The sequence below is a fragment of the Dendrobium catenatum genome, unplaced genomic scaffold (genome assembly GCF_001605985.2).
Source record: "Dendrobium catenatum unplaced genomic scaffold, ASM160598v2 fragScaff_scaffold_1595, whole genome shotgun sequence".
NCBI lineage: Eukaryota > Viridiplantae > Streptophyta > Magnoliopsida > Asparagales > Orchidaceae > Dendrobium > Dendrobium catenatum.
The window spans coordinates 2,766,271-2,784,355 of record NW_021320057.1 but is presented as its reverse complement, the minus strand read 5'-3'; the positions used below and the strand labels follow the sequence as shown (position 1 = coordinate 2,784,355).

Sequence of the window (18,085 nt, the reverse complement as noted above, 5' to 3'; positions counted from 1 at the left end):
GAAATTATTCTCTGCAGTCACCAAACGGTCGAGAGGCGAATTAGAACACGTCACGTCGTCCGATACTGAGCGGTACATAATAGAGGTACACAGGAAATTAATGGCATGATGCCTATTTCCTCAATGGATGTCGTTCCGTGACCGCACAGAATAATTTCTCCTCAAAATAAACATAGATCATAAAAAAGGGCTAATGATTATTCATCATTAACTTACAAATTACTAAGTCTTATTATAATACATTTACTCAATCTAAATACTCACTATACTTCTTAACCATATAAAAAACAAGTAAAAATGTTTTATTTTTACTAAAATTTTCTTCATTCAAACAAATAGATAAAAACTAATTTCAACATAGAAGTTATATGCTTCAAATCATAGAGTATTAGTGTTATAATTTAAAATAATTAACACCCTATTATAAGTAGTTGAATTTATGAACTTATATTTTATGAGCCATAGATAAATAATTGAAGCAAAAAAGAATGAAAAAATTAGATCAAAATAGTCTAATTCAAAATTAAACATTAAAATTATTAAACTAATTATAATAAATAAATTTAATAATTAAGTATTTTATTTGACCCAATTTTGTTTTAGTACATTTATTTCGGTCACTTTTTGGGTTCTATTTTCAGTGTCCTATCACCGCCGCCGACTCCCCCCAGCCGTTCTGGAAGCTACCGCTGTATTCGCCGATAGTATTTATTTATTTATTTATTTCTATTTCCGATCCAAATCTTCTCTCATCTGATTCAGGCCGCTGTCTTCGTGATCATCATCCATGGCGTTTGCTCAGTTCCTAGGCTCCCCTGTCTCACCGTCATTCCAGTTGTCGGCAGCTGACCGGCACTTAATGCAACGCCCATCATCTCTTCTTGCTCCGCAGGCCGGAATAGCTGGCCACTTCTCCTTAAAGAGAACTCTGCGAAAAGGTAGCTTATCCATTTGGCTGTTTGATCTTTCATTCCCCATGCAATTTCTCTTCGCTCTTCTGTTTTTTTATACTTCTAGGTTTCTTATCTGTTGGCTCTTAGTTGATGGTTTTGGTGAAATTTTGCAAGTGGTGCTCAATGGCTCAAATGCTTCTGAGCATTACTAGGAATTTAATTGAGTGGGATGTAGACCATTTCAAAGATCTATATATTAATTAGGATGGAGGAAACTTCGGAATTTTGTTTGATGGTTTCCCAGATATTGTTATCTTTTTTTGTTGAATGTGTTGCTGTAAGAAGTAGCAGAAAGCCCGCATTTAAAATAAAGGGATGAAATATGAAGGCCGTCCGACCAATCAAATTTGTTGAGGAGCTCCCGTTGAACACCTTTGTCGGTATAGGAAGAATACTATCTTGAAAAGGAAACTTGAAGAAAAACGTTGAAAACTTTGCCTGTATGATTCAAAATTAGGATGAGGTTGCTTTCAATAGACACACTTCTGCTGAATTTACCGTTCTGTAGTGAAGGAATTATAATGTGCGGACTACATACATGGCTCTGTGGCGGATAAAGGAAATAAACAGATGTGTATTCACTTTGAAGTCACCATCTACTCCTAAAATAATGGCGTAAACAATTGGCGCACATATGTGTACTCTTTTACTTCGCACTTAGCTGCAGTACGTAGCCTTCACCCAATAATTTCTTCACTGCAGTGTCACTAGAAGCCTGTCTATGGTAATGACATAAGTTAGCAGATGGTTTCTAACTAAAGGATGTTCTCTATTATATTCAATGACAATAATAAAAAGGTATTTTGTAAAAGAGGAAACCCACTAATTAATTCAACTAAGGTGGATAAACTTCACTCTTAAGACGACTTGTTTGAACTTGTGAACTCATCAAGCTTTCTTTTTCAACTGGTTTGTTACAAATATAACTAATTTTTTAGGATTAAAATAATCTTACTTAAAGTCAACTAATCTTCTTGCATGAATGAACCACCTCAAGGTGAGCTTGCTCATACTACCCGATTGCTTTGCGTTCAGCAAAAGATAGTGCATGTATAAGTGGGTTATCAAGAGGAGGGGAAGGTGACGTGAGTGTGGAGAAGAGTATTATATTTCATTTCATAATGTTGTGTTGTTATATTGTTTTATTTTTTGCAAAATAGGTAAGTTTGAAATAGATTTTCAAGATTATGAAGCCATGAATTTGCATTTGCTATTTAGGTTTATTTATTTATTTTTGACATGTAAGACTTTTTTTAAAAGCAATGCCAAAGAAAGGGATTATCAAACATGTCCTAATAATTAGGCATAGATGTTGCAGGGGAGGCGATATAGAATAAGATTTAATTTAATGTCATTACTCATTTTGTTTCTTAATCTTGTTCTTCTCTTAAAGTTTCATTTGAATTGCTTGATCTTTTTTTTTTTATTTGCCCTTAGTGGAGAGAGAATGAATTGTGAGAGAGCTAGGGTGTTTTAGGGTGAAATGACATAGAAATTAGAAAGCTAGCTTAGGGGAAGGCTTGGTAATTTTGTATGAAAATTGAAACTCACTCAATAATCAATTGGTGGCTTGTAAATATTTAGCTGAAGAATGTTGCAAGATGGGTTTGAATCTTCAAGTTCTACTTTGAGAACCAATGAGCATATTGATTGAGGTAGAGCTCTTTAGTGCTTCTTTATGCATATATATACACATGCGTGTTAAGTATGTGTGTGTGACATCTCATCGAGGAATTTAGACATTCCTTTTGGAGATATATTTTTTGCTGAAAAAGAACTATTAAGTAAAATGGAATACAATGTAAAGTGAATATAGTGCATCATAGATATCTAGAGTTGTTTAGTTTAGTGTAAAGCAAATGTAGGAGATCACATATTTATGTTTGGTTTGAAGAAAAATGAATTCAATGTATTGCTTGGCAGTGGTGCCCATCATTGGCTGGCACAATTCTGACGTTATTCATTCATTCTAGAATGGTGGTCACCATGTTGAGGTAGTTGAATTTGCATAAGAGCAAGGGGTTGACATATAGAGATTTTTGGTTGTGATGAATGCACAATATAGATATATTGAGTCAACTTGGGTATCCTTAGTGTTACTTTGTCGTTCAAAGTTATCATAGTAGTTCATGGCTGGATACATTGCATGCCGTCATAGTTAATCTTGTCAATGGGATGGTGAATATAAAAGGGCTTTCTCAAGAAAGTATTAACATTGTAGGAGTGCCTGTGAAGAGGTTTGGAGCTGATTGTTAGTTATGCCTGAACGAGAAAGGCTGTTTGGAAGCATAGAACTTGTACAATCTTTGTTTCTGCGGTTCTCAATGTTCATCCACAGATCTAAATTATTTGCTTTAATTACTTATTCTGATTTATTTTTCAACTACTTCTCGACTAAATTTTCAGTGAGGGCTGGGCAACAAGAATCTGGTGTTAGTTTATCTGCTGATGCTTTTGCAAACATCAAGCATGTTCTTCTTCCAATTACAGATCGGAATCCTTATCTTTCAGAGGGAAGCAGACAGGTTCTTTCTCACGCTTCCTACATGACCTTAAGATAGAAGAGTGTTAATTATACTTAAGATAGTTGCAATCTTTTTCTTTTTTCTTTAATTTATTTTTATGAACCTTGGTGATTAGTTCTATGTTTCCTTATGCTAAAAACTTGTATTATAAGGAATGCTATGGATAAACAAGTTATTTTCTGAATTGATTTTTTAGCTATTGCATATTATATATTTAAGTCCTTTCCTTACCATGTGCTATATGACATCCTGCTGCTTAAATTTTATGTCTAACTTGATCAATTTGAACATCTTTTAGATGATGTGCTCTATCAGTTTCCAAATGCTCAACATCTTCCATTCTGATGCTTCAATTTTTTTTTAAAAAAATTATTTTACATTTGCTTTGCTTTCCAAATATCTGCATACTATAATTTTGCTGTGTGCGGAAACATGCAATAGAAACCCTTATCATGTGCGTGCACTTCCTCCACCGTTCACTATTATGTTAATGGTTAACTTGTCCATGCTTATGAGTTGCGGGAGAGTTGCAACAAGTTAAATTTATACAACACAACACAATATTACAAAAGAAAGCCTAAACTATAAGATGCACCAATTTAGCTCAGTATTCCCTGCATTTGTGCTATCTAGATTAACTCTTATATTGCAAAACGGGATGACTAAGTATATTTTAGTTATTAAAAGTCATGCTTTTTAAAACCAAATGAATTATTTGGGTGTAGAATTTTTCTGTACCTTCCTGACAAGGCACATAGTGATGATCTGCTGCTATCATAGTCTGTTTCTGGAATATTTCTATGACTAAACAAATGTGCACTGGTCATCTGGCTTTAATTATAGTTAGAACAGTTTTAACATTACTACATCCTGTATGCTGTAACTCCCACCAGATTAGAGTGATAAGTTTCTTTTCACTCTATAGGCTGCAGCAACCACTGCTTCTTTGGCAAAAAAGTATGGAGCAGACATTACAGTGGTTGGTAAGCTGATCAAACCTTAATTTTGACTCTTTTCTGTTTATTTTTACATTTAGTGTTTGAGAGCTGTTCTAGGGAAAGGTACATATAATTGCAGGCTTTAAAAGTTAATAATTTGATATTGCTTTACAGTTATTGACGACAAACCAAAAGAATCTATCCCAGATCATGAATCTCAGTTGTCTAGCATTCGGTGGCATCTTTCTGAAGGTACAATTCTTTGGATCCAATCAACATTAAAAAAAGAAAGAAAGAGAACTACAAAAAAGAAAGCCTTACGTTTGACAAAAATCCTAGTAGGAATTCCTTGCATAAATTATATGGACAATTCCTCAAAAAAAATTGCTCGGGACAGCTTTCTTACTGCTTCTTAAAGCAGATTTTTAGTATAAAAAATTTATTTGTCGCACTAAAAAATTGCTTTAAGAAACAGTAAAAAAGCAGTCCCTCACGAAGCCTAAGGCTTCTTTTGGGACGGCTTTCTTATTGCTTCTTGAAGTAGCTTTCTAATACAAAAATTATTATTTTTTCTACTAAAAAGCTGCTTCAAGAAGCAGTAAGAAATCCATCCCAAACGAAGCCTAAGTCTATACTGATTGAGATTTGATGTTGGATTCTAGACAAAGTTGATCTGTAAATAATATTTTTTGACTTGGGTAGAAGTTCATTCCCTAGAATAAATAAATCTTGATATTTTTAAGAATTCAGGTGTTATTTTAATTTTTAACGTCCGAAATAATGCCTTAATCTTTAGAAGAGACTCAGGCTTCGTTTGGGACGACTTTTTTATTGCTTCTTAAAACAGAATTTTAGTATAAAAATTTAAAAAATGATAAAAAAAGTCGTCCCAAGCGAAGCTTTATCTTCCACATACATGAATTTCGATGCAAATAAGGGTCCATAAGGTGCGTTTTGAGGCATTCGCCATCGAAACTCTCCGAGGAAATCCTTATAGGAATGCAATCAATTTGCATCGAAATTTAAAAATGTTTAAGAACAATTTTTTGTTGTCGTAAATAATGTAACAATTAGCTTTAGTTGAAAATTTCAGCATTTATTATTACAATAATTCCTCATTGTTGCTGATATTTTATTTATCGTGTGTTTATTTTAATTATTCTCTTCATATGTTTATATATAAGCACATATTTGCTTATATGAGTAAAAATTTAATCCTTCTATACCTTCTATAACTTTCTACTAGAGATTGATATTTATTTTCAGATATGAAAATTGATTTAAGTTTTTTTTTTTTTTCCTTCTTTTGTACAGGCGGATTTTCGGAATTCAGACTTCTGGAACGACTGGGAGAAGAAAGGAAGCCAACTTCTGTGATCGGTGAGGTTGCTGATGACTTAAATCTAGATTTGGTAGTTTTGAGCATGGAAGCAATCCATTCAAAACATGTTGATGGCAACTTATTAGCAGAATTCATCCCCTGTCCTGTATTGCTCCTGCCACTTTGACCTGCCCTGTTTATTACTTGTTTCAATTCTCTTTTCTTTTGAATCATTTACAAGGAAAGCTTCCTTACCCTTTCAAATCCAACAAGACAGACACTATTAGCAGAGGTTATGTCGCTCCAGGCTTCCCAAATCTGTCTTATAGAACTGAAGTTGTGGCCTTATAATAAGCTATTTCCAGATTATTCTGACATGTCAATTGATCATCAATTCTTCATTTTTGTCCAGGAGTCAAATCTGGAGGAAAGACTCAAGTTGGTTAAAAACTAGATGGAATGTATATATAATATATTAGGAGAATCTGCTAAATGTTGATTTCTATATGCATCTGATTCAAGTGTGAGCATTATTGTGGCAACACTTTATTTTAGTGGCACATTAGTAAGATCCAAGTCACATAAAAAGACTTGGTTTGGTCACATAAAACGGTGGCCTTCCGATGACCCGGTTAAGAGAATAGAGGTATTAGATTTGACTTATGTTAAGAGAGGTAAAGGCAGACCTAAAAAGACTTGGTTAGAAAATATTAAGAATGACTTTTCTTTATTAGATTTAAACGAGAATTTGACTTTTAATAGGACTTAATGGAGGAAAAATGATTCATGTAGCCGACCCAACGTAGTGGGATAAAGGCTTGATGATGTTGTTGTTATTAGTAAGATCCAAGTCACAGACATTGGTTTTCTTGGTGAGATGTGGCTGTGGGAAGGAAAATGCTTGGTGTAGACTAAGGGTGCAACAGCCCGACGATACCCCCACCAACAACGTAAGGTGTAATAGAGAAAACAAACATTCTTAATTCTCAACATTTAATGCTTTTAATCATTTTCATGTATATTCTGTCTACAACATAGCACATTATTTAAATACATGGAAGCATCTACAAAGTTTAACTTTATCATAAATATCATTACAGAGCCGTTAAGAAATTCAAAACAATATAATGATAAATTGTGTACATATCTCTGTTGTAGACTTAAATGCAACACTAATATTGCTCAGTATAGCTCGGTATAATTCGGTATTGGGTCTTCACGTGTTGGTATTCTTCGTTATTGTTTGGTATTGCTCTGTATTTGCTTGGTATTTCTCATTTTTTGACGCGATTTGGCCTCCGACCGGACGTTCCTCTAGGTCTGGTCGGAGGACGTAATAATTGTTCGTGAATTTGACACCTCGTACCCTTTTTCGTTTATAAATTTCCTGTGCAATTCATCTCTCCGTTTCTATAAATTATACCTGCAGTAAATTGCGTCAAAATAGTTTACCTCGTAAACATTTTCTCCTCTTCTCATATACCAATTAAATTACTACATTTGGGCGTAATCTTATTTAGAAATTTTTATCATTATATTTGAAATTCTATAAAACAACTGAAAACTTTATAATACAATCAAATTACTTAACTTAATTTCTCTCTCTTCTTCTTCCTCTAACTTTCCCTCTTAATCCTCCTAAATCAACAAATCTCTCTTACAACAATCCACTCCCATGGCCTATTTTACTCCATGTTTTGCACATCTACTTAGGGCTGCAAGCGAACCAAACATTTGACAAGCCACTCGTTGCTCAGTTCGATTAAAAGCTCGTTTGTGATCGTTTAATTAACTAAACAAATAAACTTGAATAGCATTTTAAGCACTCGATCCTTAAATAAACAAGTTTGAACACTAATGTGTTCGATTCATTTTTGTTCACGACAATATTATTTGAAGCTCATGAACAAGCTCGACATTAAGCTCGATAAGAAGCTTGATAAAAACTTGATAAAAATATATTCATATAGATTAATCATATTTTCATTTTAAATAGACATCTTCTTTTATCACAAATGAATTTCATTTAATTTTATACCTTCAATTGAATGAATTTGTTTATGAATAAGTGACATTTTACATTTATCCATATTTGCTAGATTGTTTGTTTAAGATGTTTGTGAACAAATTTAAGGTTTATTTGTTCAATAAATTATTTGCTAAATATGTTCACAAACATAGCTCATTAAGATTTGTTTGTTCAAAGCTCGATAAGCACTAAACGAACCGAACATGAATCAAATATGAACACCGATAAATTAAACGAACCAAACATGAACACAAACAATAAAGATCGAATCAAACATGAATTGAACTTGAACAAGGTAATAATAAACAAACTCAAACATGAACACTCACATACGCTGCTCGACTCAATTCGTTTGCAGCCCTACATCTACTCCAATCCATGATTCACAAGTCGTCTACTCCACTCCCCCACTTCCTCTGTTGCCAATAACACTCCTAATACAGACCATAGAGTCCTAATCGTGACAAGATCATAGTCCATTTGGAGAACATTTGTATTACCACAATTGAAGATATAAACCTAGCTCAATTAATGAACTAAGAGAATGTGCTAGCTTTGGTCCAAAATCAAATTGTTTATTAGTTTGCCCAAAAGTAAAATTTGGACTAGTTGGCCCACAGCTCTTGGGACTCTTATCATCATTTAAGAGGCCTCCTGAGCTATTTGTATGGCTTCATCATCATCAATAGCAGGGACGGATCTAGCTTCTTTTTTCATGGTGGGCAAAAATTTTTTTTTGGTGGGGGAGTATAGCATCCCCCCTCACTACTTAGACTACTATGGGGATCCGCCCATGATCAATAGTAAGACAGTATCTTTTCCCATTTGAAATTTGGCACCAAAGCCATACTACTTATAAAGAACAATTATATATGAATCAATCATATCTTAGAGTCTTAAGCTTCGTTTGGGGTGGCTTTTTTCCTGCTTCTTAAAGCTGTTTTTTAATACAAAAGTTAAAAATTTTGTACTATAAAGTCGTTTTAAGAAGCATGAAGAAAGTCGTCCTAAACGAAGCGTTAGACCTCTTAAAAGAGGTCATCCTTGAGCCACTAAGAACATCTATCAAATACAAGAATAAAGTGGCTAGCTTTTATAACTCTATAGTTCAACAACAATAATTGTAATATAGGGACCTTGTTCTCATAAGTTGGAAGAAATAGACAAAGTAAAATGAGAATAAGATCTTTGTTCTTCTCCTTATGTGTGGGAATGCTTCCAATTCCAATAAGTGTATTACATTGAAAATAAGATGGTATGAAAATTGACCTCAAATGAATATTAAGTGTAGTAGTAGAGCCCAACTTCTCTCTTAAGATCATGAGTTAACTTGAAGGCAAATTTAAGAACCCTATAAGAGTCTTTGTTTGCTATCTTGTTTTTTTTAGAGAGAGAGAGAGAAAGAGAGAGCTTTTGCTCCTCTTCATAAGTATAATAATAGATACCTGATTCACCCACGAGTGAAAATCTACTTGAAGACCGATGAAATTCCGTATAATAATAGTATGAGTTATCAAAATTTTTTGTTTAAAAAGTGGTTGGAGAACATCTATTTTCCCCCTAAGAGAGTAATATCAAAAGCTCCTATCTCAAAGCAAAGAAAAGTGAGGCATGATAATTTTTTTTTTGTACCCTATATTTTTCCTAAAAAAAGTATATTCCTCTCTCCCTTATGTAATTATATGCAAGATTAAAAAATTAATACTAATTAATTCAATCATCACCCTATCAAGCTGATTTCTTACAAATGCATTGATATTCTTCAATATTTTTTTCTATTTATTTTTAGCAAAAATTCAATATGCATTCATCTTCTAATAATCATATTCACTAATTTCTTATTATTCTTATGAAGTCCTTAAATTTTATTTGTAATTATCTCAATATTACATTTAAACTTAGGCTTCTTTTAGAACAATTTTTTTATTATTTTTTAAAGCAATTTTTTTACTAAAAAGTTACTTTAAAAAGCAAGAAAAAATTTGTACCAAATAAAACCTCTAAAACACTGCTTTAATAATCTGAAAAAAAAGTTATCCCAAATGAAGCTTAAGGCCTCGTTTGTTTCGGCTTTATTACGTCGTTTCCGATTCGAACCGCAAAAACATTTAGGTATCTGCTGTTTGTTTACACGCCTTTTCTATAATACATTTTCCTATTACTCCGTAATTCCACCGGTCTGAAAAGGGAAAAAATTCCGCTTACTCCGTCTAGACGAGCTTATGTAGAAAGAGCGGAGGAATCAAACGAGGCCTAAGGCGTCGTTTGGGACGGCTTTTTTATTGTTTTTTAAAAAGGAGTTTTAGTATAAAAATAAAAAAATTTGTACTAAAATTCCGTTTTAGAAAGCAATAAAAAAGCCGTCCCAACCGAAGCCTAAGTCAATTATCATTTTTTTATCACAATTATATTAATTACAAGTCAATTCATATTACTAATATCATAGCATTTGGTGATCTTATTAAGTAAAGCTCATTTATAAAGAAATGCAGCGACAACGATTTGTTGTCAATACTCAATAGTCAATACTATAACAGTGATAAATGATGCCGGGCCGAAACAGATTTTTTCCCCTGTGCGTATCGGCCGAGTCGTTCTCGGCATCGGAATCTTCCACGACAAAACCCTACGCCAAAGGCCCATCGCTGCGGCGGCGGAGCGGGAAGCGAAAGCGCGGTTTCCGGTGGAACTGTCCATTCGCCTAAATCGTCTGCTTTCGCCTCGTCAAAGAAGGCGAGAAGATGCAGTTCATGAAGGTCTTATCGTTGGCCCAACGGTCTCTTCGCGGCCTCCGTCTCCTTCCTCAAAACAGATCCTTTTCGGTATTGGCAACACCGGCTGTTGATGAAGATCTCAAGAGTGAGGTCGTTTTCTTAATATCCGATTTACTGTTCTTCAATACTTAGCTGTTTCTCTCATTTTGCTCTAACTTTACTATAGTTGTTCTCATTGATTGATGTATTTGATTTAAGGTGCTTATTGAAGGGAAAGCTAGCGCCCGTGCGGTGATCCTTAACAGGCCGTCAGCTCTTAATGCGCTCACTACCAACATGGTATTTCATTTGGTTTAATACGTGGCGTTTTTTGTTGTGTGTGTGTGTGTGTTATGCACATAAGCTGTTTGAGGTTTTGACTAGCTGAGAGCAAGCCAGACTGTTATCTCGTTTCATTTTGTTTTTTTTTAAAGGGGCTTCGTTTGAAGAAGCTGTACGAGTCATGGGAAGACAATTCTGATATTGGATTTGTCATGATGAAGGTAGCATGTTGTTAGTTGGAACCCATCTGTTGTTTCCTTTTTTTCTCCTACATTTATGTAACCTGCAAGGCTTTGAGTGTTATGCATATAATTTCCCCTCATTTATAATATAAATGATTAATGATTTCTTTCGCCAAAGTAATAAAATGAAATTCTTTTAACCTGAACAATAAAAATTAAATGATATTTTTTGGCTTCAAAGGGAAGTGGAAGGGCATTCTGTGCTGGTGGTGATATTGTAACTCTTTACCATCTGCTTAACGAAGGTCTGTACCATTCCGCTTTTAATTTTTTCTTTTTTCTGGTTGCTATGTATTTTTGCTTAAGAAATCTGTTGAAGTTCCATCTTATGCTAAGTAAGGATTTATTAGTTTAATGTGTATTTCAAGGGTTCTTTTTTAATTTTCATACTTTGTGAAGTTTCCAATTTCATGCCCATTCTTTAGTCACTAGAAATATGAAAAGATGATTTGATAATCTGTTTCAGTTCATCTAGAATCTTAACCTATTGCCATATTTCGCGTAGAACAACAAGTTGAATTAACTCAGCAATTAATGAGCAAATTCTAAAACCTAGAGGTTAAAGAGGAAAGTATTTCTTGTATTATCGGTTGCACAAAAAGCTCAGATTTTTTTATCTGTGAAATACTATTGTTGTTCATAAAGATGTAGCACTGGTGATCTTTGTCATACAAGAGCCAATGATATATGTTGAATTAACTAGTGGTTGTAACTTCTAGAAAGCAAAAATAATTAGCAATAGCATATGAAAAAAACCAAGTTTTTGATATTAGAGAAGCCAATCAGACATGGAAAGTCCACATTTGAATCTAAAAATTCAATGTGAAAGAAAATGAGTATGGGGGTAAGTAAAAGAGAGGCCTATGACATAGGGTCTGATTGTTTGCACTAGAGTGTCATATTTGCTGTTTTTTTTTTTTTTTTTTTTTTTTACACCCTCCTTTTTTTTTTTTTCTGCTTTACATCGATCATTTTCTTCTATTACCGATATACCTGTTTCTTAGGTTCCTTGTAGCTTTTGTTTAACTGTTTGTCTGGCATTACTATACCTTTTAAATATCAATTGTAATCATTATCATTTTTTTTTTTCATTTGTGTGAGACAAGTAGAGTGAAGATTGACTGCTCTGCAATTATGAATGGTTGGTTTATTCCTTTTTACAAGTTGTAATGAGTCTAATGACGACTAAATTCTTTTGATGTTAGCTGTTTGACGTTGGACCAAGGTTGTTGTTATTACTTATGTTCTCCTTGGACCTTAAAATATGCAGGAAAGGTGGAAGACTGCAAGGATTTTTTCAGGCACTTGTATACATTTATTTACATATTAGGCACCTATCTGAAACCACATGTGAGTTTATATCTTAGCAATTCATGCGTTGAAGTTTGATATTTCTATTTGTAAAATTATTATATTTATTAACTTGAATTTGTTTTAACAAATAGTTTAATTGTTGACATAATCTTTAACACAAGGTTAGGACACTAACTTACTACTATTATATGGTGATGCAATTCATGCATTGAGAATTATAGTATTAGAAAAAAATTTGATTTATTATATTTTTATTGGTGGGGATATGAGCTATTATTATACTTCAAATGATGCTTAGGCAGTTAGGCTAATGACACTATATTCTACAAATGCTTTTGATAGAAGAAAAAAGACATAACTTTAAGCCCTTTATTTTATGAGGTGCCAATTTTCTTAGGGTCAGTGCATTGATCATTTTGTTATTGGCATGCTGCCAAATTTCATGGTCACCATAGATTGGCTAAGTCCCATTCAAGGCTCTAATGCGTCTTCCAATCAATAATTTTGATTTTCGTACAAGAGATGGCATGGTGGGGATATTATTGTTGTCAATGTAATTGCCCAATATTAACAAAGCCATTAGATTTGGAGCAACATATGGTGCTAAATCACATGGTTGTTAGGTGGAGCCAATGTCACAACTATTTTGTACCATAATTTTGTCTCCTAACTTTCACTTTGTTTGCAACTCTTAGTAATGCTGCTTAAAATTATTTTATCAAGGTAGGATCTTAATTCATGCTAATTGTGTATAAAATAAAATAGTTCGTATATAATTTCATGTTGTGTATTGTTAAAAATTTGGGTCGAGATAAGTCCTGGTTCAAATCAACATAAAAATATTGACCTGGATTAATATTTTTTTAATGAAAAACTCATATTAAATTGTAATGTTTTAAAAGTTTTCGTGCCTAAATCATGTAATTATGTTCAAATTTAATGATCTTGTCCATTTCAGGTCGGGTTGATGCTTACCCGTCATGACATAAGTGTTTTTTGTGTTGTCTAATTGGAGTTGGGTTCAGGTTGGGACTTTGTATTTTCTTAGTAAATATATCTAGATCGAGTTGATTATATTTTTCTCAGGTCATTTTAGGGTTAAAATCGATCCCAACTCAAAACCTAAATTATCACCCTTAGTTTCATGCCATCTCACCCAAGATGTCTAATTTTAAAACGTCGTTTGGTTGAATGAACTAAAATAAAAGAATATTACATTCATAATTTAATAATCAAATTATTGTTCTTTCTTAGAAATATCTTTAATGATGGCATTAGAAGTAAAGCATAAAATATATGTATATTCTAATAAGATTAAGTTATCTTTTATTAGAATTTTGGCCTTTCGTTAATTTTAATATATATTTTTTGTTTTATTTGTAGCTTAATTATTTTTTCTTTGTTTTAAAAGAAAACATTAAGATTAATTTAAAAATTTTATAATTGACTGTGTTCTTTAGTATTTTTTTAATTTTTTTTCCAAACAAATTATTATTTTTATTTTTATTGGTCATAACATAGGAAACACTTGGATTTCCAAGTGTTTCTCACCAAAATCGGTTAGATCCAAGATGAAAACTGCTGTCCACAGCAGTAAAACAGCCAAAAACAGTAGAAAACAGGGGAAATCTGATAGAAAAATGAAGAAACAACTTGTATTTTACTAGTAGGCGCAAGGAAAATAGCAAAGATACAAGGATCCTCTATTCGAGAGGAGGATCGCACTCTCCCAATCTCTAGATTTCGATCTAGAGCCCTCACTATCCAAGAAGACAAAGGAAATTCTCACAAAACATGACATAACCCTAATTCCTCTCTTTCTCCCTACTTAATGCATTCTAATTCAAAACAAAAGCAAAAGGACTACTCTACCCCTCCTTCTCCCTCCAAAAACACTTAGCTCATGTTTGAATTGCAAGTGGACCCCACTCCCTGGCTCCCTCTCTCTTCCGCCCGGCCCTGTGTCCGCCTTCGGTAGAACTGGACCGGCTGGGCCGGTCCAGGTGGAGCCGGTCCAAGCTGGACCGGCATAACATAACGCCTGTTAAGGCAGTACTGAAATTATAAAAAAAAAAGCTTTTGAGGTGTGAACATAACACTTTTTTAAGGAGACATTGAACTCACTAACAAATGTAGTGCTTGCAATTGTCTTCATAATGCAACTAAGCAGCAATTCCAAAGCTCTTTCTACGAGCAAATGGAATTTTTGGGGTAGCCTTTTTTTAAATTATATTGAGAACAAATTAAATAGGTGCCCATTTTGGTTGGAACTTCTTTTGAATTTTGCTCCAACAAGGCAACAATCGAAACTCTAGTATCGATAGTTGTAATCACAACTATAAGGAGGATACATGCACTAAAATTTTTAATTTAAGATAAATAGAATTTGTTTCCAATTAATGTTTAACTATGAAAGCTATTGGACCTGATGATATTTCCATTGAGGTGTGGAAATACTTAGGAAATAAAGGAATTTCTTGGCTTACTAAATTTTTTAATAATATTTTGAAGACAAAAAAAGATACCAAATGAGTGAGAATGAGTGTGTTGATTCCTAATTTTAAGAATAAAGGTTATGCACAAGTTTGTGTGAATTATAGAGGAAATAAGTTAATGTGTCATACTTTAAAACTATTGGAGAGTTATGAAGCATAAGTTGCAGCGTGATACTAATGTTTCTCAAAGTCAATTTGGATTCATGTCGAGTAGGTCTACTATGGAAGCTATTCATTTATTGAGAGGTTTGATGGAGAAATATAGAGAGAATAAGGAGGATCTACATATGATATTTATTATTTTAGAGAAAACATATGACAAAGTTCCAAGAGAAATGCTTTGGAGAGTTCTAGAAAAGAAAGGGGTTAATAATGCTTATATTCAAGTCATTAAGGATATGTATGCAGGAGCTGTTACTTGTGTTTTCCTATTTCAGTTGGATTACATTAAGGATCGGCCCTAAGTCCATATATTTTTTCTTTAGTCATGGATATTCTCACTAGACATTTGCAAGAGGTTGTACCCTAGTGTATGCTTTTGGCTAATGACATTCTTCTTGTTGATAAGCTAGAGAGGGGGTTGAAGATAAACTTAAATTATGGAGCTCAACCTTAGAGTCTAAAGGCTTTCATTTGAGTAGATCTAAAACATAATATATTGAGTGTAATTTTAGTAATAATTAGATCTAGTGGGGGGATTATGAATTTAGGTGATCAAGTCATTAATAAGAGTACACGTTTTTTATACTTGGGCCTATTGTTCAGAGTGATGGTCAAATAGAGGGGGATATTATTAGTAGAATTCAAGTTGGATGGTTGAAGTGGAGCAATGCATCGGGCTTGTTGTGTGACAGAAAAGTCCACCTCAAACTTAGGAAAATTTCTACAAAATGGAGGTTAGATTTTTTTTTTTAATTTTTAATTTTATTTATTTATTTTCAAAATGGAGGTTAGATTTGCAATGCTTTATGGTGCAGAATGTTGCCATTATAAGAGAAGTATAATATTAAGTTAAGTGTTGCAGAGATGAGGATGCACAAGTGGATGTGTGGCTTTCCTCTTAGAGACAGGATACAAAATGAGCATATACGCGAAAAGGTTGGAGTAGCTCCAGTGGAAGATAAGATTAGAGAGAGTGCCTTAGATGGTCACCTAAAACGACGGCCATCCGATGACCCGGTTAGGAAGTAGATGTATTATATTTGACTTACAAGAAAGATAGAGTTAGACCTAAAATGAGTTGGTTAGAAAATATTAGAAATGACATTTCTTTATTAGATTTAAATGAGAATTTAACTCTTAACAGAGCAAAATGGATAAAAAAGATTCATGTAGCCAACCCCACAGTGGGATGAAGACTTGATGTTGTTGTTATTGTTGTTTGAAACCTACTGAAGTAATTATGCCAAGATATATAAATATTTTTATAAGGAAACCCATCAATGAAGTTTCATTCATATATATTTTGGCATACCATTTTATTGTTCTGAATTAAATTAGATAGTTTTTCTATGCAAGCTCTTTAGAAAACGTTTCCTGGTTTAACAATTCATACTTAAAACTCTTTCATAACCAACTTATAAGATGTCATTCCTCTTTAAGCTTGGTTATCGGCTCAAATTTTGCATGTAGGGGTTATCGCTATGTCCGACTCTAATTTTAGATAAAAAAACACATTAAACATGATTTTCAGCTTGCGGTTACATGTCAAAGCGTGTCAAAGGCACACCCATCTCCAATACGAGCACAAAAGTTTTTTTTTTTGAAGTGTAATACTTCATAGATAATGCAGCAACTAGTAAGTTACAAAGTGGCATACTTACTTTTGATAATTGTACTCGATTGTTTTAACTAAGATATTCAATTCTATTGTAACATTTACTAGATATAGATATTTGTGATTTACCCATCTGTTTTAATGCCTGTTATATACTTGTTAATCTAAAGTGTTGGTCCATGTTCATTTTACTCAATGCAGGTGGCTATATTGGATGGTATAACCATGGGAGGTGGTGGAGGTGTGTCAATTCCTGGAACATTTCGTATTGCAACAGATAAAACAGTATGCTATATCATCTCTAAACCTTTTGATCTTTTTAATTAACCTTACTATGCTTATTATCATAATTTTGGTAACAAGGATCATTTTCTTTAATAAGAATATGAGTGTTCCAATGTTAGAAACATTCATTAATTTAGAATGTTATTTATATCATAGAAAACATGGATCTTCATATGACTATCACTTGCATGTTAATCACAGTATCAAATGGCGTAACCTGTTGACATTGGCACTTCCTGGTTTATTTGAGTTCACATCTAGATTCATTTGATTAACCTGGCAAAGCTTAAACTTCAAACTACTAGCAGATAAATTTTTTACTTATGCTAGCTTTTCTTTTTAATGAACCCAATGGAATAACTCCGTCTCTTAACGAGCTTATACTAGAGAAAGACCCCAACCGAATAGGCGCTAAAAGGTGTTTGAAATATCTTATTTGAAAATGAATATGATTTATAATTATTATTACTATGATTCTTTTATTCTTGGGGCATTTATATGCATATCGCTAAATTCTATGCTATTTGTACATTTAATTCCAAAATCTTCTTCTATACTCCTATACCATCTTGCCACAAAATGCCAAGTAAGACAAACCTTATGGGTTAACCGGATGGTATATTTTTGGTATTTATAAGACTAGATAGTATAGGAGTAAATAAGCGTATTTAGGTTTTAACCATGTAACTAGCATAGAATTCAGTGGTATGTATGTAAATGCTCGATTATTCTTTTTTCCATGATAATTTTGTGTGTAACATTTCTACTGCACAAGTACGCAGCGTAGAGTTCTTGAGAAATATTAACCACATCAATATTATTTTTAATTGGATGAATATTTCTTAAATGATAAGACAACTAAATATATGTAGACCATTGTCTTGGTACTAAGGGTTATTCTCAATAGTTTTTACTTATTAATTACTTGGATGGAAAGCTGATCATAGTTGGATTTGAATGTACTGTTGATCAGAACACTTTTTAATATTTCTTCCTTTTATGTGTCTCAAGATTATCATATATTTCTTAATTTATCTTTCATGGAAAGAGTATTCTAGCATTAAATCTCAATTAAATGCGCCTTGGATACTGGAGTGGTTGCTTCCGGAAAACTCCTAATTTTTTAAGAAATTTTGTTAAAATTTTCTCAAGAAAAATATGTTTAGTGTTC

The 18,085-nt window shown here is 33.1% G+C and overlaps 2 protein-coding genes across 2 annotated transcripts; both read left to right on the top strand.

Annotated features, from left to right (window-relative positions):
• Window positions 1-730: 730 nt before the first annotated feature.
• Window positions 731-6,253, top strand: LOC110095030. Its single transcript, XM_020820396.2, has 5 exons — window positions 731-938; window positions 3,360-3,478; window positions 4,404-4,461; window positions 4,591-4,668; window positions 5,731-6,253. The coding sequence occupies exons 1-5, from the start codon at window positions 788-790 to the stop codon at window positions 5,922-5,924; spliced, it is 600 nt and encodes a 199-aa protein (XP_020676055.1). The 5' UTR covers window positions 731-787; the 3' UTR covers window positions 5,925-6,253.
• A 4,055-nt stretch (window positions 6,254-10,308) lies between these two features.
• LOC110095025 (3-hydroxyisobutyryl-CoA hydrolase-like protein 1, mitochondrial) lies at window positions 10,309-16,956 on the top strand. The gene is made up of 6 exons (XM_020820388.2): window positions 10,309-10,630; window positions 10,739-10,819; window positions 10,954-11,022; window positions 11,225-11,288; window positions 12,314-12,393; window positions 16,831-16,956. The coding sequence occupies exons 1-6, from the start codon at window positions 10,508-10,510 to the stop codon at window positions 16,954-16,956; spliced, it is 543 nt and encodes a 180-aa protein (XP_020676047.1). The 5' UTR covers window positions 10,309-10,507.
• The last annotated feature ends 1,129 nt before the right edge of the window (window positions 16,957-18,085 follow it).